Below are 23,465 nucleotides of genomic sequence, written 5' to 3'. Positions count from 1 at the left end.
ATTCTCGTAAGCGACCAGCTCTAGCTACGACCCTTCGAATTTCAGAGGTACGAGGTGGCCGCTTGCGAGAGCTTGGACTGTACGCGTTGCGTACCTATAAGAGACACCAGATATCCAATGATCTTTGACCGTGAGTTCAGTCTTCTTCCGCCCCTCCCTAAACGAAATTGAAAAGTTGCTTGCTCATCACTTGCTATCTTCAAGAAAAATTTCTCTTCTCATCATATTTTCACCTTGGGCCCGGACAATCAAAAAAAGTTTAGACACGAGATAAGGTGAGTCTATGCATTAGACACCGGTTTGACTTCGGTTGCTCTGCATCTGTGAAAGTTATGCTCACATCGTGTCTTCAGAACAGAACAGATTAGTGATCCGAATACTGTTTCAAATCGTAAACCTTCTTTATCTTCTTAGTTAACGATACTATAGTCGACTCCCAGGATAAATTTCTTTTTCTAGTTAAGACCTTGACAATGGCGTCATGATACACTGAATAGGGGTGAGAGAGACGTACATTAGAAAAGTATATGAAATTTCTATGTTTTGTTGGCGGCCATCTTGTGAGAAACAGCTTCACATTTGGTGGCAGCGGCAAGTGGCGGTAGGCTAGAAGAATGCATTAAACGCGACCGTTAAGCGTTTCTTTGGACTAAAAAAAAAAAACCTTTACAACAGTTAAAAGAGATATCCTTAATTAAAATACACGGACTAATGTTAATTAAAAAATGTCCGCATTCCTTGCATTAACACTAAAATCATCTAAAAAGTCAGCATTCTTGTGAAAAGGGGTTCTAGATGCTCGAACACATGTGTGGACTGATCTTACAATTTCACAAGAAAGAGAGGTATATTTATATGATTTTCCTGCTCCGACTCCGCAAAATACGAAACTAATTGGGTCGGTCGTTTAAACGAAGTCCGACCGCGGTTTAAGAAATTATTGGACCCCCAGATCTCTCTCTAAGTGGGTTATTTTAAGAAGATAAATGTTTCTCCATTCTGCCCTGTTGCTTTCATGAAACTGTTCACAATAACCGGCGTTTAGATAAAAGCGAAAGAGCAAACTGAAACTGGCTTAGAACACGGTTTTGATAAACACTGGCTAAACTCCGTTTAAATAACCGGCCCATTGTTTACAAAAGGTCAAAAGTCTCAATACATGCAATACAGAAATGTTTTTTTAGGCCAGTTCGGTACTCGTATAATTATTTATATTCTAAACTAAAGACGGTATTGTAATAACGATATTTGCGGACTGCCTGTGGATTTAATTCTTGGAGAGAGCACAGAGTTTGGGTGTTCCGTGTCATAATAAATATGAATTTTACTTTCAAGGAAAAACAAATAACCTTTCACAATTGCGGGTATTTAAGATAGTAATAGCCAACAGTTTTTTTCGTTCAGAGAGTAAGGATTTTCTGTCGTCGAATCTTGTGAGCGGTGGCCTCCCACACGACACAGACGTTCTTAGGGGTTCGTCACGCGTCCCTGCCGAACCCCAAAGAACGTCTGCGTGGGAGGTATGTGAGCGGTGAATTTAAAACTCGCTGAGTAGTTCAGTTTCATGTAACGGGGAATCTTTCAGTCACCCGAGATAAGTGCAATTATAGTAATAGAACGGTCTGTAGTACCCTGGGTGCCAGAGACTTTTCATGCGCGGTTTCCGGTTTCGGTTTAGTTTCTTTGAAGAACTGTGCAAAGACCTTTAAGTATTAAACGGACTTTCTACACATGTAACCTGACATTTATTCTGAAAACCATGGGCTCCTGTGAAAACTTTTATTTGAAGGAAGAGAAAAAACGGTTCTTTCGACTGAAACCAGTTTGTTACATTTCAGAAATTGAACGGTGTATGTTTCCTGTGTAACTTAAAAAGAAACACAGTACTGTATTACGGAAAATCCCCGGGGGGGGGGGTACTGCCATATATGGGCTATATAGGTATATGCCGCTGTGAAGGGTATGGTTTTCAAGCAGTTTACTCCAGGATAGGGTATATAAATCAGAACATTTGGATCTAAAATAGGGTATCATTTTTGAGGAAAGTGATCAGTTGGCTGAAGATATCATCTAGCCTAGGGAAACAGCTACTCTAGGATAGGGGGGAACTTGGGGAGATCACTCTAGTATAGGATAGCAAAATCTAGCTGAACTGGCTCTGGTATAGGTTAAGAGTTCCTAAGGGCCCCCCCCCCCGGGGGGGAAATCCCATGAAATCCAGTTGGAAAGTAAATGGGACACGACCTTTGAGTCATTCCAGCCAACAATTTCCGGTAGCAAGGGAACATCTGAACAGGTAGTCCTGTTTTTCGGAACTGAACGTTCCAAATGGAAATTCGTGTTCCATTTCTTCAATCTTTGTGGAACTGGTTTGTACAAATAGTAAACGCGATTCCCGGACGAAATTAACCAGTTCTTAATTTTGCTTACCATTTAGTCAAACCACGAAGCAACTGGTTTGCCCATTAAAATGGTAAAAAACTTGTGATTGTGTTCGCGATCACCGAACTTACATGTAATCGCACCGTATTCTAACATTAAATTCAATCTGACTCAACGGGATTCTGACCTCAACAGGATATCATTGGCGAAAGTGGGAATGGATCCACCAGTGTACAGAAAAGAAGTACTCTTTTATTTTCGAATTTGTTACATTGCCACCCTTATACTACCCAAGAATCTGCGATTGCTATTCAAACAGGAATGGGACAGTCGTTACCAGGCAACAAAGGGTGAATGGAATAATACACCTCAAAATGGCCAAGATTTCAAAAGCAGTGAATCCCCTTACAACCAAAGAAGAAATAGTCAATTATTGGCTACAATGGTAAACGGAAACCTGGCCGAATGGGATTGTACCATGTTATTCTATGCAATTTTGAATTCCGATTGCATCCACGAACTTGACCCATTGACCCGATTGTTTGTAGAAGATCTAAGAGAATTTCGGAATAAAGACTTCGCTCACGTGTCACAGGGAAAGTTCTCAGAACTAAAATTCCGAATTACTGTGCGCAAAGTTGAAGTTGCATTTCAAGCGCTTGGCCTGAACACCGAAGAACTCCAAACTGTCATAAAACAGAAGAGTTTTACGACTGACGAGTTGGAAAATCTGGCGAAGAATGCTCAGAAACTTCTCCAAGAACTGCAGACGTCAGAAAAACAACGCCATATCCTAGAGGTACAGCTGCAGAATAAAGCCCACTCATTTTGTGTCTTTCCTCCCAGACCACCACACCAAATCGCAGGTCGCGATTGTGAGGTAGCTAAGATAAAACAGGAGCTGAGCAACCTAAAGGAAGCTAACGCTAGTAGTCTGAGTTACTGCTATATCTCAGGCAATCCTGGAAGTGGCAAAAGTCAGCTATCTCGTCTGGTAGCTGAAGCGGTACACGAGGAGGCGAAAGATTCAAATGTTCCTTTTTTTGTCATGACTTTGAATGCTGAAACACCAGATCTGCTTTTGCAATCGTACGCATCATGGGCAACAAAAGTGGGCTTTCCCCATGACTTTGTTCGGGACACTGTCTCATCTGAGGATATGAAGATCGAAGAGAAAATTAAGAATCTGAGGGATTTAATCGAGACAAAAATTCACCTTTACCCTTCATGGCTTCTACTGGTTGACCAGGTCATAAGTATCACTAGTACACATGGGCTTCTTCCTGAGCCTGGAAATAAGCAGTGGGGGAGGGGGCAGTTACTTATGACCACGCAAGATTCCTTGCACATCCCCCCTAGCAGCTCATTGACCTCCCACGTGTCCATTAAAAAAGGCATGGAGCCCAATGATGCCAGTCGCTTTCTAGCTATGGTCTCAGGAATAACTGACCATGACATGGAGGATAAAGTTACCAAGGCCTTAGATTACCAGCCTCTTCCAATAGCCAGCGCGGGCGCATATATAAAACAGGTGCGCGTCACTAACCCAAGCTTTGGCTGGGAAGACTTCTTACACAAGTTTGAACAAGGAAAGCGCGCTCTCACTGAAGATGCTTTGGCTAGAATGAATTCAAGCTACCCCAAATCGATGACTGCAGTGACAACGATGGCCGTGGAAAGAGAAATGAATGCTGATAAAGTGATGAAGCATGCGTTCTCCTTTTTTGCCGTCTGTTCTCCCGGACTGTTGAGGTTGGACATCCTAACTAATTATGTCCTGAATGTAGATAAAGAGCAAGACAAAGAAGAAATCCGCATTCGGATCCAAGGTTCATCTCTGTTTCTAATTGAACAAAGGGAAAGTAGTACCTACCTTCGTTTGCACCAAGTTGTTTTTGACAGTGTTAAGCTTTTGGTCAAGAACTCTATGAGAAGCGATCAAGAGATCCGAGCTGTTGTTGCGGCAGTGAAATCATTTAACCAATTTATAGACGAAACAATGCCAGAAAGCTGGATGAATATTTATTTTGCTTCTAAACACAAACATATTGTTCCACATTTGAAAGATTTAAGTGCTTCGCTCGCACGCATTGTCTCTAATCAAGAAAAGAACTTGTTGTTCCTAAGCACCGCTCTTGATTTATCCCGTTGTTATCATTTTCGTAGACTTGGTGTACTTTGTCTCAACACAAATAATGCCTACCAAGCAAAGGTGTACCTAGAAACAACTATCAAACTCCTTCAAGAAAAAGAAGCCCGTTATGACCAAAGTAGGTTAGATTTTGAAGCAGTAAATTGTTCCTCGGGTAACCTGCAGAAGGCGCAAGATGAATCCGTGTACGTTGGTCTAGCGTTCACTCACTATGATATGGGTGTGATACACGAGCTTCTTTTAGATGACAGACAACAAGCCCAGGGCCAGTTTGAACTCGCAATGTCAATTTTCCTGAAAAAGGTTAACCCGGAAGAACTTACCCACGAGAGCGCTATTTGTTGGGGTGTCTGTTCGGACTACAATTATAAAGAGCTGGCAGAGGAGGGCACTCAACGCGCCTTATCCATTCTAATTAATATTACGAACTACCACTTGGATCTTTTAGGGCGTAAAAGTGGTGACAATCAAGAGGCAAAGGAGAATCATAAATGTGCCCTATCTACGTTACAGTTAATGCGTATGTCTGTAAGTACCTTTAAACTTATGGTTCCTGAGGTGGTCGTGGTCCGTTCAATTATGGGGTAGGGGGTGGGGGCGGGGCTGGCGGGATTTGACGGGTAGATCCTGTAGAATATGATGACCCCCCCCTCTTCATGAGAAATTTTTTTTGGATGGCCCCTCTTGTATCCTTAAATAATTGAGATGACCCCCCCCCCCCCAAAAAAAAAGTATTAAATTAAATTATAACTGCTGAACTTAAATCAAATCGAAGTTTTGAATGCCCATAAGCAGAGAACAAACATGGTCTGTTTAGTTGACGTTTGTTTGTTTTGTTTTGTTTTTTCGTTATTCTATATTTATCCAGGGGCATCCAATTTTAATGGCAGAGCTAGTTTAAATGGAGCCCTGACACAACACAAACACAAAGACATTAAAACATTAAAACTAGACAATTAAGTTTCAAAGGCAACATGTACCGCAGGCGTTACTGTTTAAGATGGCGCTTTAGCTTGATTTTAAATTGAGCGTCTCTACTTGGCTAATGATTCTCGGTAGGATGTTGTAGGTCCGAGCACCGTTTATTCTGAAGCATTAAGTAGTTTTTGCGAAGGGAAGGCGCAGCAAATCACAGCTTTTGGTGTTATAGCCATGGAAAAACCTGTAAGTAAGTACGAAGGCGCCATTCCTTGAAGACACTTATGGACTAAACGCATTTGAGATAATTTCTGCGTGCTTGCAGGCTGGGCCAGCCAAGTGTTGATTTTTTAACAATTATTCCTCGAGCCCGAATGGGCTCTGAGTCAACAGCCCATGAGGCCGAAGGCTATTGATTCAGAGGTCATGAGGCCGAGAGGAATAATTCTTTTAGTAAAATCCAACTAGTTGGTAAAAAATATCGAGAATAAAAAACTTTTAGCTGGTTAAATCTAGACTTTAATCCTTTTTTGCCTCCAAAAAGCACGCGCTTTTCGCTGCTAGTGAGCTATAACATATAGCCTAGTAGTAGCTTAACCAATCAGAACGCAGCATTGATAATAGACCACCAGTGGGATTTAGCCCCGATAGATCGACCTTCAATAATACATGCGGCGCGTCTATTTAGCTTATCTAGATAAGCTTTGCTCCCAGCCTCACAACTGTCCCAGAAGGGCGAACAGTAATTGAACAATGGCAAGACTGTAGTATTATAGAGCATTTGACAAGTTGGCTTTCGCTCGACGCAGAATACCTAGTCTAGACGAGATCTTATTACAGATATATTCTACGACTCTATGTGGTCCTCAAGATAGGGTGTTGTCTAGGAGGACCACAAGATATTTAAACTTGTTAACTCTAAGAATAAACAATAAAAATGCAATCAATGCAAATTGTAATTTATGATCAATCCCCCCTCACATCATAGCTGTATTGATTCTTCAAGCTGTAAATGACCTGTAAGAAGTTGTTAGCCACCCGTGTTGAAATCAGACTTTTAAGGTTGTGTTTTTGGCATCGCACTGTTAATTCATAAGAACATTTATAGCCTGCCCAACCACATTCGAAGAAGCAAGCCTCACACCTCTCCGAAATCGACAACAAGTCAGGATTTTCAAACTGTAATTTTAGTAATTTCTTATCTGTTATCTTTAAAAGTTTGTATATGAGTAGATACCTTGTAGTTTTTTTATTGACTTCCCCTTGTTTTGTATTGGCTAGTTGACTTTTAAAAGCTGAATAGTGAACTCGTTATCTGGTGTTTTGCAAATGGTACAACTCTTATCGGAAACGTTTTCAAGTCCAGTACCATTTGTCAGAAATTTTTTACCGAAATTTCCTTACAAATGGCAAACGCTCATTATCTCTGTTTCATGCTAATGAGTCTTGTTTAACCAATCAGATTAGAGTTACGTCAGCATTAGTTTGCACTAAGCAGCTGGTTTTCTGGCTGATATAAAAGTGGGTGTAGTATTAATTTACCAGTGAGAATTGGAAGAACAAGAAGCTACAAAGTGAATAAATAACCAGTGATTCAAGAATAAATTGTTTTTGTGAAGAGGCTACAGCTAGAGTAGTCCCCGTCGAAAAGTGCTTTTACACGTTGCAAAGGGCTCTGTTTTCAAGAATGGAGAACCTCAAGAGAAACTTCAATTTTGAAGCTTCAAAAGCTAGTAAACTTGGTTATCTATAAACAAAATTAATAGTTACTGTATTGGATGGTATACCAAATTAGGACGGCCATGTTGTTTGTAAAATTATGGTGCGCAAATGTATAATAATTGGCGGAACAGTGACCCCCAGGGCCAGATTTTTGTAGCGGTCTATGCCTTCCTCGGGGATTGAAGGACCAGCAAATCACATTAACACTACGATAGTCTCAAAACGTCATTACAGTGGACCCCGTTAATACGGTCACCAATGGGCCAAAAACTTCTGGCCGTACAGTGGATCCTCTCCTTACGGCCACCTCGGTCATACGGTCACGACGTTATTACGGCCACCTTTTTTGACCGCCCTGCAAATTTTTGGCCCATTAATTGGTGACCCGTTAATAACGGTCACCAATGGGCCAAAAAAATTTGGCCGTATTAACGAGGGTTTTTTTCTTTTACAAGAAAATGTATGGCTGTTTTGCCGGGCGGCCAAAAAAGGGGGCCGTTATAACGAGGTTACCGTTTAGACCTTGTCACGGTTTTCGACGCCATCTTGACGAGTAGGCAATCGGGTGAGAAATTACAGTGATTGTATAAGAATCTAATGTCGAATAATTTCCGTAAAACAGCTGCTCTGAAAAAAATATGAATCGTAAACTAAAGCTTCACTCCTATGGATTCTAGAATTGTGAGCGTGTCCTATTAGTCTGCTTAAACAGTCCCGAACCGTCAAGTATCAAAAAGTGGGGGGATCGATGGCATTACATTGTTAAAAATCAGGATCCTATACTATAACGGAACATTATTAACTTACCCTTAACACAACATTTCATTCAATACCTCATTACCCGAGCTTGCTTTAGCAGAGCGAGACTCTAAAAATGCAGGCGTTTCTTTCTTTTTTTTTCTTTTGTGTGTGGGCACCAATTGGTAGGCCATGCTCCCAGGCGTTCCTAGCGGAGACAGTGGAAACTAGGGATAAGAATAGTGACGACTTTCTTTGTATGCAAATGAGCCTCGTGATGAGCATGCAGTTTATTTTCGGCGATGACTGAAATGATGCATGTAAGTTGATCACGTTTTCGATGTTTGGCAATAATGTTATTTTCCCGGAATCGATGCCATTGATTTTCGTGTAATTATGCACGCGCGTATTAAAAAGTAAATACCCCGAGTAAGATGAATGAAAGTATGCACGAAATACGATGGTTAGTGATGGATCTTTCGGCTTTCCGACCTCTAGTTATTTTCGCGCAACGGATACAACGGATACAACGGAGAGAAACTGTGCACGTCGTTTTTTAATACAAAATAAGTTACGTTGCTGGACTTCTCATCGTGCATGACGTGAACTTCTGAGGGGTGCTTTGCAACTAATCGTAATGAAGAGGTTGCGGTTCTTTCTACAAGACTAGTTTTTGAGTCCCTTGCTTGCAAGGAACGCATCCTGGTTGGGCTCTCGGCCAAGAAAGTTCTTCAACATGTCAGAGGCATCCTATAAACAGAAAGAGGAGATATACTTGAAAAATAAGAGCGTGTGTGGAATGCTTCAATCTAGTAATAAAGCAAGATGCGATATTTTGTTTAACAACTTTTGCCCTAAGCTTTCTAGACTGCAAAAAAGTCGTTTTTTTCTCAAAATCAGTAAAAAAAAGGTACAATGTGGCGTGTGAGGCGAGAGAGAAAAAACCTCTCCCCAGTCTCGCTCACTGTTTTCAGCCTCGTTCGAGACCTTTTGTTTGACTGCTCGCGCGTACTTAAATACGCAAAAATACGGACTGTTTTGCAGTCTACTTTCAAACTTGCTATAACCGCGACGATTGATGGCAATCAGCACACCTCCAGTTCTGTTAAACCTCTTACTTGTCTAGAATGGACACTAGTTACAATAAACAATGGTTAGACTACATGAAAAGGAGAGATGGTCAAATGAAAATGATTTTTTTAAATTTACCACAAAATTAGGTAGAACAGATTCCATGGTGTTTCTGTTTTGTTAAATCTCAATTGAAGAGTAACTATCTTTATTCACCAATGTTCCACCAGGCTGTAAGATGAACTTTCTGTAGTCAAGACCAACTTTACCATTCATTATTCCTTCTTTCTTAAACCGGGTGTGGAACATGTCCATGGAGAAAACCTCACTCCACTGCAAAACACAACGGGTAAAATACCTTGAATGATTCACTTTACTTAGTCAAGTTGTATGGAATATTTGAGAAAGAGGGTGCCTTACTCAGTTCGTTCTTACTCGTTCCTGTTCACTGCTTAACAGATAGCTGTAGTATTCATGCATTTCAATTGGTAGATAATCAGAGCAATGGGTATGATTTCACTATACTTTGGTGGCATTGTCCTTTATCTTACCAGGAATATTGGTAGTACTGTGAATAATCTTACCAGATGTCTGCCGGGGGTAGTACTGTGAATAATCTCACCAGATATCCGTAGTATTGTGAATAATCTTACCAGATATCCGTAGTATTGTGAATAATCTTACCAGAGATCTGTAGTATTGTGAATAATCTTACCAGATATCCGTAGTATTGGGCATCATATCCTCCAGCGAGATGACCAAACGATGCTGGCATATTAGTACCTAAAAAGAGAGGCAGCCTTTAATCGGAAAGCTACGGTAAAACGTGTAACAAAAACGTGCAACTTATTTCGAAACTTTGTTGCGAAACGAGTTGAAAAGCGATGTTGTACGTACTACTACCCACGTTCAACCCTGTCTTCCAACAAATCAGGTTGCTGCAAGTTGCATAATGGCTTCTGATTGGATGAAATTACGCGGGAGTTAGGCCATACATGGAAGTTACTTCACTTACTCCAAAACAAGTTTGCCTCAGGTCGGTAAAACGCGCCACATGACTTTGTTGCAAAAAGTAGAACTACTCTCTACTTTCCGCAACAACTTTTCGCAACCTGCAAATGAAATGATTTGTTGCCGCAATGTTGCAAAACAAGTTGCACGTTTTTGTTATCCATTTTACCCTAACTTGATCTGAGTCAGTTCTTCAAGACTTACAAAGAGGTCCACATAAAAGAAACAATTAACCTCCACTGTAAAGAAGCGACAAAGCTTCCCTTAATATTGTATAAAACGTCCGTGAAGCCCAAAGTCCCTGGTTGTTCAAATGTTGGATAGCACTTTCTACTGGATAAATCACTATTCAGAGGATAAGTATTGGAAGAACCAACTGGGTTTTTCACTGGATAGAGATTTATCCAGTGGATACCGTTATCCACCCTTTCAACAACTGGGGCCAGAAGATTAACCATGGCATAATGATAGATCACTGTATCATTAGGTTGCGCTTCCCTGGATGGAGGTCCCGAAGGAAACAGTCCACGTAGTTTCTCAAAATCTCAGGGATGCTCTTCAATCATGTTCTTTTCGCGTACAATCTCGAACGTTGATCCGCTTAGGGACTTCTGGCGGAAAACGTTGGTTTAGATGTCATGTGACATTGGAGTAGCCAATGAAAGAGCCCGCGTTTGCAGAAAAACTCTAATCATACCACAGCACACCAAGTGAAATGGTATTTCACCATATATCTATATTTCTTATTTGAACCATGGGGTCTTAAATCGGATGTACAGTATTAACAATAATTAGGCAGCTATCGCCACCACAAAGTTTACTTGTTGTCATTAATGTGTCTCTACATATAGCCTGTGCCAGGCTCTCAGATAGCGGCAGGGTCATCGCGAAACGCTGAGCGAAAATAGGTTGCGCGCGACCTGGAGAAAGGGGCGGTGGCGGGAAAAATAGGAGAGCCCAGCCACGTGCATTTTTTGCATCACCTTTTACTGTATGACTACACTACTGTCTTGGAGCCCGGAACAGGCTAGTCTCTGCAGAATGGAGCACGTAAAGTTATTGGTATACCAACCTGGAGTGGATGGGATATGAAGAATTTCGCTTGAAAGTCTAGCAAAGATCTCTGCAGTATTAGCCTGTCCAAACACAGAACGTCGACGTTAGAACCGTTTCAGCGGATAAACCAAAAGGGGAACACGCGCCATAAACAGCAAAGATGATTAAGAAAACAATGCCTCTACCCATGCGCTTTACATTTGTGTTCACTGCTTTTGCTTTTGATGTTTTGTAACTTTGAAACTTCTCCTATGGGACACCTTTATCCCGACAGCGGATACATTGTACCTACATTCAAGGGACACAAACTCCTCCCTCCCCTAAAAAAAAAAAATCAAAATTCAAAAACTCTCCGTATCCGTTACCTCTGTTGAAAGAACATCTCTTCTCAGGGACAATAATTGTCCTAGTTCCCAGGGTTTCTCCATAATGAAAGCCCCACCCTAACAACGTCAAATCACCTAATTCAGGGTGTCGTGGAAAACGCGAAAACATAGCAGTTAGCAGTCAAAAAAGAACTGTACCTTGGCTTGGGTGTGAATTGTTTGATCAAATGTTGCCAGCAAAATCTAAGAGGAAGAACAAGTATGACCATTAAAAAGAAAGCGACTGGGCACTGCTTTTCTATGGCACTGTTTATTATGCTATACAAGGTGGTTAAGACTTTTGAATCTGTCAATGAAATAAACGTGATCCCAAATCCTTGAACAAAAAAGTCAGAAAAACTTTTTGAGAAGGCAGCTGGAAAATGTTGTTAGAATCCGAATTACTTACTTGTCGCAGATTGAAAACTCCCGTATTAGCATTACGTGAAGCTATGAGCTTCTCAAGCATTTCATCAGGAAGAGCGCTAGAATCTGTTACAAATTATAAAAGCGTTAGCACTATTAGCCCTACTATATGAAAGACACGCAACGAAAATACGAGCTGGTAAAGCATGAGAAAAGCCATCTTGGAATAGTCAAGGCAGCAGCAACAGGCAGGGTAGCCTATGTAGTTCACTACTGGCGAAACGTATCCCTTTGGAATATTCTGTGAAGTTTTAGAAAATATATATCCAGGTTTTGTGATTAAAGTCTATGAGGGAAACTATTCTAATCTAAATTTAAAAATCTAACATTTTTTATCAAAAGCGTATTCCACGTTCTGTCCTGTTCAGACTCCTCACTGAATAATCGCACCTTTGTAATGGGCTGACATGCGATAAAGAGGTTCCTTCTCCCAGCACCAGTTTTCCAACATTTGTGACGGAGCTTCGACGAAGTCTCTTTCCACATGAGTCCCACTGTAACAACAATGTTAATATAAGAAACTTTTAAACAGGGTTTGTACTCTTTTCCGTGATTTTCCATGGCCTAAACTTGAGCAGTCTTTTTTTAAAATTCACTTTTCCAAAACAATTTCTGCCACCACATACTTTTTTAAATTTTCAATGAACTTTCCCTGAACCACATTTAAATTCCATTACTTTTGATGCCTAGAAAATGGAAAAAAGAGGTTAAAAGTAGCAGCCTTCCCAACACTTTTGACGATGATTTTAGGTCTGTCTATGACTGTAAGACCCCTGTTAAAACTGATAAGGGCTCAAGCATGGGCACTGGAACCTTTTCTTAGATTTTTCCACCAGGGGTCTTGGTTGCTCAAAAGTTGGATAACACCATCAACTGGATAAATCACTATTCATTGGATAAGTATTTGGAAAACCAATTACATTATCCACGAGATAGTAATCATCCAGTGGATAGCACTATCCACCTTTTGAACAAATGGGGCCAGATATTGTGGGGCAGCTCGATATACATGTAATACTGTGTTGAAAGAGCGTCCCAATTCAAAGGTCACAGATTGTACTGAGAAGTGCTCCTGGTTGAATCTAGTAACATAATCAGCAAAGCAATTATCTAATACAAAGATATAGCCGTTACCTGAACAATGCAAAATCTGTTTTTGCACATATTTGGTGCATCACGTGACCAAACTCATGAAAAAAAGTCTCCACCTTAAAAAAAAAATAAGAGGTTATCATCGTTTTAACCAGATTGAGCAATATTAAGAATACTTCAAAATTTAGTTAATCCATCAAAAACCAAGAAAAGGCACACATTGCCCTCACTTAAGTCGGCCCGCATTTGACGAAATTTAAAATAAAAAGCTCCTAGTACGTTTGTTCACGGTGTTGTACGTGTATTGATGGCTACTATTGACAATGCAAACTGAACTTAGAAATGCCTGCTGCCTCACAAACTTGAGACTGGGGCATATGTTAGGCTGTAAAAGCTCACACGACTGGAGGTATCACAGCTTCAGTAGCATGAAGCACCTGGAAGTAATTGTTTCAAGCCCTCACTTTTAGATCGAAAACTTAGCTTTGCTACACTTCAGATAACTGGTAACCAAAGAGTTCCTACCTCTTGATGGGTCAGCAATGATGGATGGTCAGCAGACGGTCTGGTGAAGTTAGCTACCATGGCTGCAACAGAAAGCTAAAACCACAAACATGTTAAAAGCACATAAAGGTTAATCAATAATCCTGTACTAAAATTATAATGGCCTAATAAAACTCAATAGAAAGACTATAATGAAAGACCCATGAGCCCCTGCGATGTGATTAGGTTGCTCCTGCACATCTCCTACGAGAGACCGCTGGCTAGCCATGTCTTTATTAAAATTAGCCAAAATTTCGTTTCGCCACATAATCTGATTGTAAGACAAAATTGCCCCTGACATTTTGTATCAGTTATGAGTACCCATCCCAGTTTCTTCCATTCATGTCTCTAAGGTCACAACTTGAGTGGACATTTCATGCATGTAACTGTTTCACACTGATTAATGCCTACATTTTTATTGAAATGTCACTTTTTTGTTAGTATGTAAACAATCCTATGGCTGTATTGTTATTTTGACATGAGGATATCAAATATACATACCTGTCTTGTTCCATCAGCCAACAAACATCCAGGCTAAAAGAAACAAAAAACGATTGTTTAGTATTTCTAAACAAAAAAGTAAGTACTTAATAATAGTAAAAACCTGTATATAAGAAACACTAAGCACCAAAACTTTACTTTAAATAAACACTCTCAACTCTACTAAAGAACCAAATTCTCCTATTGCCAATATCAGGGGTCCTTACATCACGAGCAGGTTTTTCATGTAATAAAAAAATGTACAATTATGTACTTCTTACAGTAGTTTACATATATATTTTGCAGTACCTGTCGGTGCTTGCTGAATAGGCATTGGTTTGAGTCAATTTTGGAACCATTGAAGGGAAATACAGGACAATGTAGACAGACCCGCTTTGATTCAAACTGCGCCAGCTGCCAGTACAATGCCAATAACCTTCTTCTAATGAATCACTTTTTTATAACCTGTGAGAGTTTTTAGTTTGTGATTTGGAATGGCAATTACGTTCTTTTTTTCAACTTTAATTGTGGTCTTCTGTACTTTTCAAAACATGCAAAATAAGATTGTGTTTCTACTCACCTGCAATCTGAAGCACGCTGCATGACTGAATTTGCCTTCTCTTGGAAACAGATCAAGGTAAAAGTAGCCTATCACATCGCCAGATGCCACATCTTTAACACTAAACTACAAAACAAAAAAATTAAACAGCCATGTTTCTGAGCTTATCAACGTTTTGCAATCATAACAGGAAATAATTATTATTTCTGTGCTGGGGTTTGTTGATAAAACTCTAAAACTTGCACCAAACACTAAATGATTTCCCCTGACCTTGCATTTTACACTTTTTTTGCCTTCTCTTGTATGCCATCAATACATCTTCTTTTTTAAATTCTCTTACTGATTGTTTTCAAGAGATTCAGTTTTTTCAGGATTTGGAGGAACAAAATTGAATGAGTATGATTATTTTATCCTGGTGAAAAAGTACTTTGTATTCACAAAATGCTATCGCAACCTGAAAAAAAAAACGCTGACTTACAAACATAGATTTTCTCTGACCTTAAAAGTCCTAGGCACGATAACCAGCCACTGCTCAGTAAATGAGCCTTCACTCCTCTCCTGAAAAGTGTTTTCTATGGGCGGACCCAAGGGAGTGGCAGAAATCGAGCCTAAGACTGAATTTAAAACATGGGGCACAGCTCTAATGTTCTAAATATTTAACTATTTTTCAAAAAATATTAGTGCTGATGATTGTTACTCCTTTCTTATAGTGGAAAATGTCAGCATTAAGTTATAATATCACATGTGCATTCACAACGTTGCAATGTTTCCCCTGTGTCAGTACCAAGACAGCCATGAGGTTAATTTAACTGCTATTAAGATGCAGAATATTTTTGGGGAAGGATTTCCTGGAAGTGAAATGCCTTTTTGGATTTACATTAGATTGCAAAATTCCCATTCTAATGTAGCCCTAGGACTACAAAATCTCTTTTTTAAAGTTAGATGTGGTAGTACCGGAAACTTAAATAGAACTGTTCAAGAATGGTGTAAGACCTTTCGTAGTAGTTATACAGTGCATTGGCCACACAGCATATATTGTCATTCAAATCACACAGAACTGTTGTGACAGAAATGGTTTCTGCTCATTTCTATACACAGTTCAGGTTTCGATACAACTTTATAGACTTGAGTTGTAAATATTTATTGTAGTACCTGGCTTACAGAACAACAAATATTCACTCAGAGTGTTTTTCCTGCTCACTTGCAAACCTTATTTGAAGTAACCAAAATTTTTGTACATTTTCACTGCTCAAATTTGTATATTGAAACAACTATGTATTGAGATGACTGAATAACACAGAAATAGCTAACTTGTTCCTGTTGTAGTGTTGAGTTGTGCAAATGCCAGATTTTTTAACAGCACTTTAAAAAAGGACACTAATTATAAGTGTTTGCCTCTACATATTTTTCTTAGTACACCAAATACAGTGTATCATGTAAATTATTTACTTTATGGGTTTGTAAAATTACCTAATTTGTGCTTTCCACTTTTACTACCAAGGGGATTTGCAATCTCCACTTCATCATAATACAGCATCAGCTGTAACGCAGTTGGATCTCTGGCAAATAAAGGGTGAGACTTGAAAATCTGAGCATCACAGAAGTGTTCAATTCTGCCATCATTTCTTTGATGACCATTTAACACCTGAACAAAAGAAAAAAACAGTGGGTGAAGTCTGTTAAGTTTATGGTTGTTTCTTATTCATTCTCATCCATTTATTCATTCACAAGCTTTATACATTTAATACTTTTATTAATTTTATTTGCGGATGAATGCTACATTGCTTTAATATTCCTACCAGTGCAAAGTAACACACAATTGAGTTACAGTCGGACCTCTATACATTATAATAATACTATTATTCATTATAAAATAACTGAGATAGTACGCGTGATCTGATTGGTCAAAAACCTATGGTTTATTATACCGGTAAACCCATAGAAAAAGGCATCCGGACCACGAGCCATAAACAAAACCGGCTATTGATCTGCAAACAACGATTTTAGAAAGGCTAAAAAACAGAACAAGTTACTTACCCAGCCCTTCTTAATATCAAAAGCGTTGGTTTCACATTTTATTACGCCCATAGCTTTAGAAGTAATAAAGGACAAAGCTGGAAAGCAGTTTACATTTCATGACGATGCCAAATTGCTGAGAAAGACAACAACTGTGTGAATTTCTGGTGTAGAAAGTCTCCAGGAAAACTTGACCATGTGCTAACCAGCAACAAAACGGATAGTTTTAGCATTCTTGATCTATTTTATGTCAAAATTAAATTCCTTAATGAAAGAAATTGTTCCAAAAAGAGATCTCTGATCAAGATATGGTACAAAATCGGCCACTGTAGGTTGTAAACAAGCTGCCAACGATGATGAAAGATGTCAGAGTTTCGGGCTGGTTTTTTCCAACATTTGCACAAATTATTCGGTGATATGGATGCCATAACCTACCTCAAACCACCTGACTTTACAAATCGACAAATATTAACGCCAATATGTGACTACGGCAAAGAAACCTTTCTCCACCACTGACATATTTCCATCGGTCGCTGTACGTGCATATAAAAGTTACATGCGACAACTTAGCAAATGCAGCCACGTCGTTACCGCAGCATTTCTTAATCATAATAAAGTCCAGAAAACAGATCTTAAACCACTGCGGCTTGTAAAATGTGAATGAAGTCCTCCATTACAATAGCTGCCAGTTCCGTCTGTAAGCACGAAATTCTTACGGATCGGCTCAACAAAATACAGCGGCGTACAGTCTGATGTTCAATTAATTTCTTCTTCTGTAGTAAACAAACCATGAACGTATTTTTTCATTGTACGTTCGCTTGAATAAATGTTGACTTTTCCTGTAAAACAGCTTTCATAAGTTATCATATAATGAGTGCAAAAACTCCTGTTTTGAAGTGCTGCTGTTTGTTGTTTGACTGAACTGAGTTTTGAGAAAGTTCGGCGCTATTAAATCGTGAGTCATGATTGGCTTATGATGACTTTAGAGAGAAGACATGACTTGATCACGGTAATAAAACCATATTTTTTACCTAAAAGACTCCATTCTACTAAAAGTTATTTTATAAAAGCAATAGACCACACTTTCTATGAGTTTACCGGCGTGATAACCCACTTGGGATGTTGGGAGAACACTCGAAAAGCTTGTAAATCACTCGCCTTCGGCTCGTCATTTACAAGCTTTTCTCGTGTTCTCCCAACATCCCAAGTGGGTTATCACGCCGGTAAACCCATAGAAAGTGTGGTCTATTGCTTAATTAACTGTTAATACGTTTACCTCTTGCAAGATGGAATCTTTATTCAGTAGTTGCTCCAAGGAACTCAGTAGTGGAATGTACATGGCTTCCTCGTCCTTTAAAACTTCCTTGTACCTAATACCCGATCTCCTTTTTATGGTTCTATGTCCGAGTCTTATTCGCCTTGGTTCCTGAAAGTGAACTCAAAATATCTGAGAAAAATAAAACTACCACACGGCAATGTGGGTCCAATAAGACTCAGCTTTCCCACATGACATAATTTAGTTCATAATCAATATCTATAAGTCTTATTAAGTAATATCTTCTCTACTTGAAATTGCCAAAAAACAACAGAGAGATCGCAAAGGCAAGTAAACGAGCACAATTATTAGTCAACAATGCCAACAGTCTAGAAGCAGCGTAGCGCCATCTTGGATTAGGACACGGGCAGAGGATTGGGGAGAGTCAAAAAATCCCAGGTCGTTCCCACCTGACTAGAGACCTAACTACGGTAAAAAAAACGACGAACTTGTTGTTGATGTTGTTTATTGTTGTCATACTAAGAATTCTAGTCCTGTCTTTTCGGAAAACCTCTGGTAATGTAATGCTACTTCAAGAATGACGTTAAAAATCCTTACCACCAATCTAAATTTCTCCGCATAGTATGCCGCTTGCTTGTTCTTTGTGGACACGTGAGCAAAAGGATTCCCAGCACTATCCAGGCGGTTCTGTACGCCAAGTTTTATCAGTTCAACAGTATTTCTCACCAGAGAAGTTGATCCCTCAACAACGTCGTCAAGGGCTTTCTGGGTTATATCGCCCAGTTTCAATTGCTAGTGGTTGCTTAATCTTAGCTTTGTGATTGCTACTCTATGATTGATGTTTCTTACATTTGTGAGGTAATTTTCGTAGTCATGGGTAAGTTTAAATTTCCTAAAAGTTCTTTGTTTTTTTTTTTTTGATGCGGATCTGCACGCATTTGAGCTACAGAATTTGTTAACTCCCAATAGCCACCTAATGAACTTTGTTTGTACAAACCCAATCGGATCATTTTCTAGCCAAGCACAGTGCAACCTTTTCGTCAGGGGACACCATCAGGACCAACGCAAGCGTCCCTTGAATTATCAACAACTGTGGCAATAACAAAACAGTTTAAAGACTGTTAAGCTTCTTCAAAGCTATTACCAAGGGAGGAACTACGCGCTCCAGTCAAAAGACTCACACTATCTTTAGAAAAACACTAAGCTGGAGTTTACTGAGTCACAATTCAATTCTCCATAGTAAGTTTATGTAACTTCAGTTTAAGCTGCAGTTCACTCTTATAATTTTGGATCTGTAGGTCACTATCCGCGATAATTTAACATTCTGCAAAGAAAACCGACGAGCTGGGCACAGCGTGATACAGCATTGCAGAAAAACATTACACTCACGGACTAAAGAAAATCGCTTAGTTATTCAGATCCATAAGGCACTTTGGAGTAAATTGGAACCCTTATTCAGCCGTAATAAAAAAGCTTTACGCTTCAAAAGAGGTCAAAGAAAATGCGCTTGCATCAGAGGGCAAATCCTGCCGACCAGAAAACAATAACTACAGCCAATCGATATGTATGTCATGACCTCTCAGTGTGAAACATGCGGCTAAAATCACATTTGCTTAGTAAAAATGCAGAACCTTCCAGAGCATAATCTACCCAGCAGATAAAAACAATTTTATTGGAATAAGCAGCATTTTGGCATGAGGTAAAAGTCTACCACCCCCTTTTATTGCTAAGGTCGGCATGTTTGCAGGAAAAGTTTGCTGCACGCCCAGACGAAACAAATGTCGCTCGCGAACACACTCTCCCCTTCCTTTATGAAGAAACAACGATCGTCCTTCGTGCTCGTCTTACAAGAAAAGTGAGACAAACCCACGAACAAAACGGCGCTTGGACAGTTCCGCTTTGGTTTCTTGGGAGCCGGCTGGTTTGTTCCTCTAAGATCATAGCCACATTCCTGGCAATTTGGAGGCTTTCTTCGAGTAAAGTATTAAAGAATGTCCGCACTGCGGACATGAACCAAAACCTCTTTTCGTGCTCTTAGATGACAGCATGTTGACTCACGTGGCTTACACACAAAGACAGATAGAATAGCAGCGAAAAACGGTACTTAATGGAGAACGAGAAAATACAAAACAGAGACGATGACTACCTTTGGCACGAGTGCAATGGAGCAAATAAGATAACCAACACTTTTGCCGAACGAGGTGAAGCAAAGAAACACCAAATAGAGGTGAAGAAAACGGCACTTGCAAAGCGAAATGGATAGGACAACTAGCACGAATACAAGATTAACGACAGAAAATACTAGCGAACCTCTTGGCACAAGAGACAACGAACAAATGCGGAGAGAATAAACCTGGATATGCGATAAATCGAAACGACGAAGATGAAGGATATCGAGCACGTCGAAATGAGCGGAATGAGCGGCTGGTTTATGTTACAACCTCGTGGCGAAATACCGAATAAGCCAATCGGATGGCTTACAACCCACGCAACCCTGTCAAACAATTCAGCCAATCACAGAGCACGTTACTGGAGGTGCATGTTTTAAACTGCTAAAAACAAGCCACGCATCATAAATCAGGCAAACACGAAACTGTCAGTCATCACGACAAGTTGTTCACAGCTTAAGGTTCTGAGGTTTCTTCATTTAAAAACGAGGATGGCTTCCTCTTTGGATGTAATGACTGCCTCTCGCTCAATTTTTGAGTCAGAGGGCGTTGAGGCCGAACGCTTTATACAGGGCCTTAAACTGCCCGTGCGATGTAACACACGAGTTGATGAAATGAAAACCGATTCCTCTGAAAGTTCAGGGGACGACGAAAGTGATGAAGACGAAACGGAAGAAAATTTTCCTGGGTTATTTGAACTTGAGGCCCTTACCTTGATTATCAAACTTTGGCTGCGTCGAACACAACAAACGAAACAAGACCAGCAAAAAACCCTTCAGGATTTTGAAAACAAATTGTACAGAGTCTTAAGCGAAAGTGTTGAGCCATTCAAAAAATTCTTGGCTTCAAAAAAATCGAAAGATCTAACTGATTTGCCAATGTTCCAGCATTACATTGAAATGCTCAGTGAAGCTTGTGACGGTCTGATGAAAGAAAAGATGAAAGTCAACTTTCAAATACCCGAGGAGGACCGAAGAAGGTTGGATAAGCACACAGTCTTTGTTTGTTCCCTGCTTGGTCTCAGACTCGACTTCCTCGACCGACTTGAAGAAATGCCTCAAGAAATTCGTGATCATCAAACACTCTACTACTGGATAGTGAATTTCTTACGTAATGACAACGATACTTTAAGCAAAACAGAGAAAAACTCCTTTAGTTATAAGGAACAACTCTATGCGATTGGTTTCGATCACAGGTAGCCCAAGCTCGAAATATGAGCATCGGCGAGCATCGGCATTGTTGCATAACATTCAAAATATAAGGATTTGTATGGGAAAAAAACCTATCGCCTCTGTAACCTACGAAAATTAAAGAATTTCAATAAAAAACAGCTTACCTTACTTAAAATGTGTGTTACATCTCTCCTGTGTGGTCCACGGGCCGATTTATGGCCGTTTTATGGGTTTTTATGTAAACGGTTTTCTCTCTATATAAAGGTTTACCAAGGTTGGGCACTCCAGCGAAGCGGCTCGACTGATCCACCGAAGGAAAACGGCCGTAAATTCGCTCCAGCTGCTCCAATCGCCTCCAAATTCCGCCTAGGTAACACACGATAGTTCTCCTTTCCATTCGTTACCTTGCTTCAAGACGCCTTTGCACCGAGAGCGAATCAAAGGTCGCCAATCTCTGCAAACCTTCCCGATTGAAGCCATCGACAGAGGCTCGGGATGAGCTCCGCGTTACCCAAACCGTTGAAAGATAGCTTAGCGACCCGGCCTGAGATTCAAATTACTCACACTCGGGGTGGGAGACAGTCTCTTGCTCCCGTTGACATCAATACCCTTGGGCCCGACCCTCGCAAAGGCTAACTTGCACGCATTGTTCTCATTGACCAATCGGAGCTCAAATGATTGCACGTACGTGAAAACATTTCACGTTCCGCGCCTTTTCTCTGCAAGAGTGCCTCCGACATGGATTGAGCATTTAAATTAGCAATAATGGATGTAAGGTAAGAATTGCTCCTGGTATTAACGGACAGGTCAAATCGTAGCAAAATTAAATATAAATATATATGGGCTGTAAAGAAGCAATCACATTCAATCATTTTGTTATTGGCACAATTATCAAGTAATTTATTTGAGCAGTCTGTTATTTGAACTTACTTTGGGTGCCATCGGTAGCCGTTCTTGCTCTTGGCTTTGAGGATTTTTTGTTGCTGCTGCCACAAGCATTGCAAATTTTCAGGCAGATTATTTTCTTTTACTGAACCGGCCATTTGAAGCAAATCCTGTTGATCCTCCTCATCAATAAGTACGGCCTCATTTTCAAATTTCTCTCGCCAAAAAACTTCTCTTTTTTCCGCGTTTCGTTTAGCCATTTGTTCCCTTTTTAGTTGGTACTCAACTTCCTCTTTGGTCAGGAATCTTTTATTGCAATAGGGACTGAGGATTTCCTTGTTCGCCTTTCGCTTTCTGCACTTTTTATCTGCTGACTGCACTCGTAAACAATTTTGGCATGTATTCGATGGACTAGATGTTAACACCAGACAATTCTGAGCGAAAACCTTTTTCCCTTGGAACCCATCTGTCATGCTTTCTAAAACGCCAGTGCGGTGGGGCACCATAGTCAAAACTCTTTCCGATTCTTTTACGGGAAATCCAAGACAAACCTTCGAGCTCTCGATAAATTGTATGGCAAGTAGAATTTGCCTGTCAAACGACATCTTGTTAAATAGCTGCTCGACACCTAGATCTTTTTTGAGGTCAACACTGCACTCGTGCGAATTCACCTTGAGGGTAATGTTCGAAGGGGTATTCTGTGTCACTCTAAGTTCAATTATGCCTCTCTGATTGCTGAACTCCCAGCTTTCGTGGCGAAAAAACTGATTTGGTCGGATCCATCTTTAATGGCATGCCAGCCATTTGGCAGCAGTAAAGAAGAAGTGCTGAGGGAGGTTGAAACCCTGTCAGTTCTTTGAATGCGCTGTAGATTTAAGTATGCGCGTTGTTTATTAACTTTCGGCCCTCGTTGTACAAGACGTACTTGTTCGGAAAATAACTCTTTCATCAAGCAACCCAGAGTACAGCGTGTTAAGTCTTTGTTAAAATTTTCTTTTTCTTCATTTGAATGTTTCAAGATGTCATTCACGAACACCAGTCCATCTTCGGCGTATTCGTAATTTCCCAAAATCCTACGAAAACGATGAAATCAGCTAGGGAATTTATGGAACGCTAAATAATAAACACATCTTATGTTTGTGCATTGAGGAATATAATGTTTGAGAAAGAAAGTATTGAAAAAATGAAGAGGTGCAGTGGATGGGCTATTTCCTCGCGAGAAGCAATAGTTGCTCTAGTGGGTGAATGCGGATTTATACTCACCACAATTTCCATTCCGTCGAGCAATGAGACTGCTTGCTTTCCTTCTTTGTCGGATACTGCACTTCGTTCGTTAAACCACCGATTTCGCATCGCTGCAATGAAGACATGCTTTTTCAAAGCTACATACCGTGACGATTCCGTACTTTGTTTTGAAAGAGGAAATTTGACAC

The 23,465-nt window shown here is 40.1% G+C and overlaps 2 protein-coding genes across 4 annotated transcripts; one reads left to right on the top strand and one right to left on the bottom strand.

The window, feature by feature from the left end:
* Positions 1-159: 159 nt before the first annotated feature.
* LOC140921913 (uncharacterized) lies at positions 160-5,122 on the top strand. The gene is made up of 2 exons (XM_073371910.1): positions 160-275; positions 2,578-5,122. Exon 2 carries the CDS (start codon positions 2,600-2,602, stop codon positions 5,120-5,122), a length of 2,523 nt encoding a protein of 840 aa, XP_073228011.1. The 5' UTR covers positions 160-275; positions 2,578-2,599.
* A 3,332-nt stretch (positions 5,123-8,454) lies between these two features.
* Positions 8,455-18,200, bottom strand: LOC140921145 (thimet oligopeptidase-like). 3 transcript variants are annotated; one of them, XM_073371110.1, is made up of 13 exons: positions 17,808-18,200; positions 15,986-16,160; positions 14,537-14,641; positions 13,978-14,010; positions 13,459-13,533; positions 12,976-13,049; positions 12,232-12,335; positions 11,825-11,907; positions 11,575-11,619; positions 11,067-11,130; positions 9,699-9,766; positions 9,200-9,316; positions 8,455-8,662 (listed from the first exon to the last, which is right to left on the bottom strand). In XM_073371110.1, the coding sequence occupies exons 5-13, from the start codon at positions 13,516-13,518 to the stop codon at positions 8,579-8,581; spliced, it is 699 nt and encodes a 232-aa protein (XP_073227211.1). In that variant the 5' UTR covers positions 13,519-13,533; positions 13,978-14,010; positions 14,537-14,641; positions 15,986-16,160; positions 17,808-18,200; the 3' UTR covers positions 8,455-8,578. The 3 variants fall into 3 exon arrangements, with proteins under 3 accessions (XP_073227211.1, XP_073227212.1, XP_073227213.1); XM_073371111.1 differs by having other exon boundaries at positions 15,986-16,074; XM_073371112.1 differs by having other exon boundaries at positions 8,560-8,662; positions 9,122-9,316.
* Positions 18,201-23,465: the final 5,265 nt, after the last annotated feature.

This window comes from Porites lutea, chromosome 12 (assembly GCF_958299795.1).
Source record: "Porites lutea chromosome 12, jaPorLute2.1, whole genome shotgun sequence".
NCBI lineage: Eukaryota > Metazoa > Cnidaria > Anthozoa > Scleractinia > Poritidae > Porites > Porites lutea.
This window is presented reverse-complemented; position numbering and strand designations above follow the sequence as displayed.

Bases quoted from the DNA above. Each gene is read 5' to 3' on its own strand.
- LOC140921913 (XM_073371910.1), top strand. From the start codon at position 2,600: ATGGATCCACCAGTGTACAGAAAAGAAGTACTCTTTTATTTTCGAATT.
- LOC140921145 (XM_073371110.1), bottom strand. From the start codon at position 13,518: ATGGTAGCTAACTTCACCAGACCGTCTGCTGACCATCCATCATTGCTG. The intron at 12,336-12,975 runs GTAACGGCTATA...TTGTTGTTACAG, and splicing joins ACAGATTTTGCATTGTTCAG to TGGGACTCATGTGGAAAGAG. The intron at 8,663-9,199 runs GTGAATAAAGAT...TTCTGTTTATAG, and splicing joins TACAGCCTGGTGGAACATTG to GATGCCTCTGACATGTTGAA.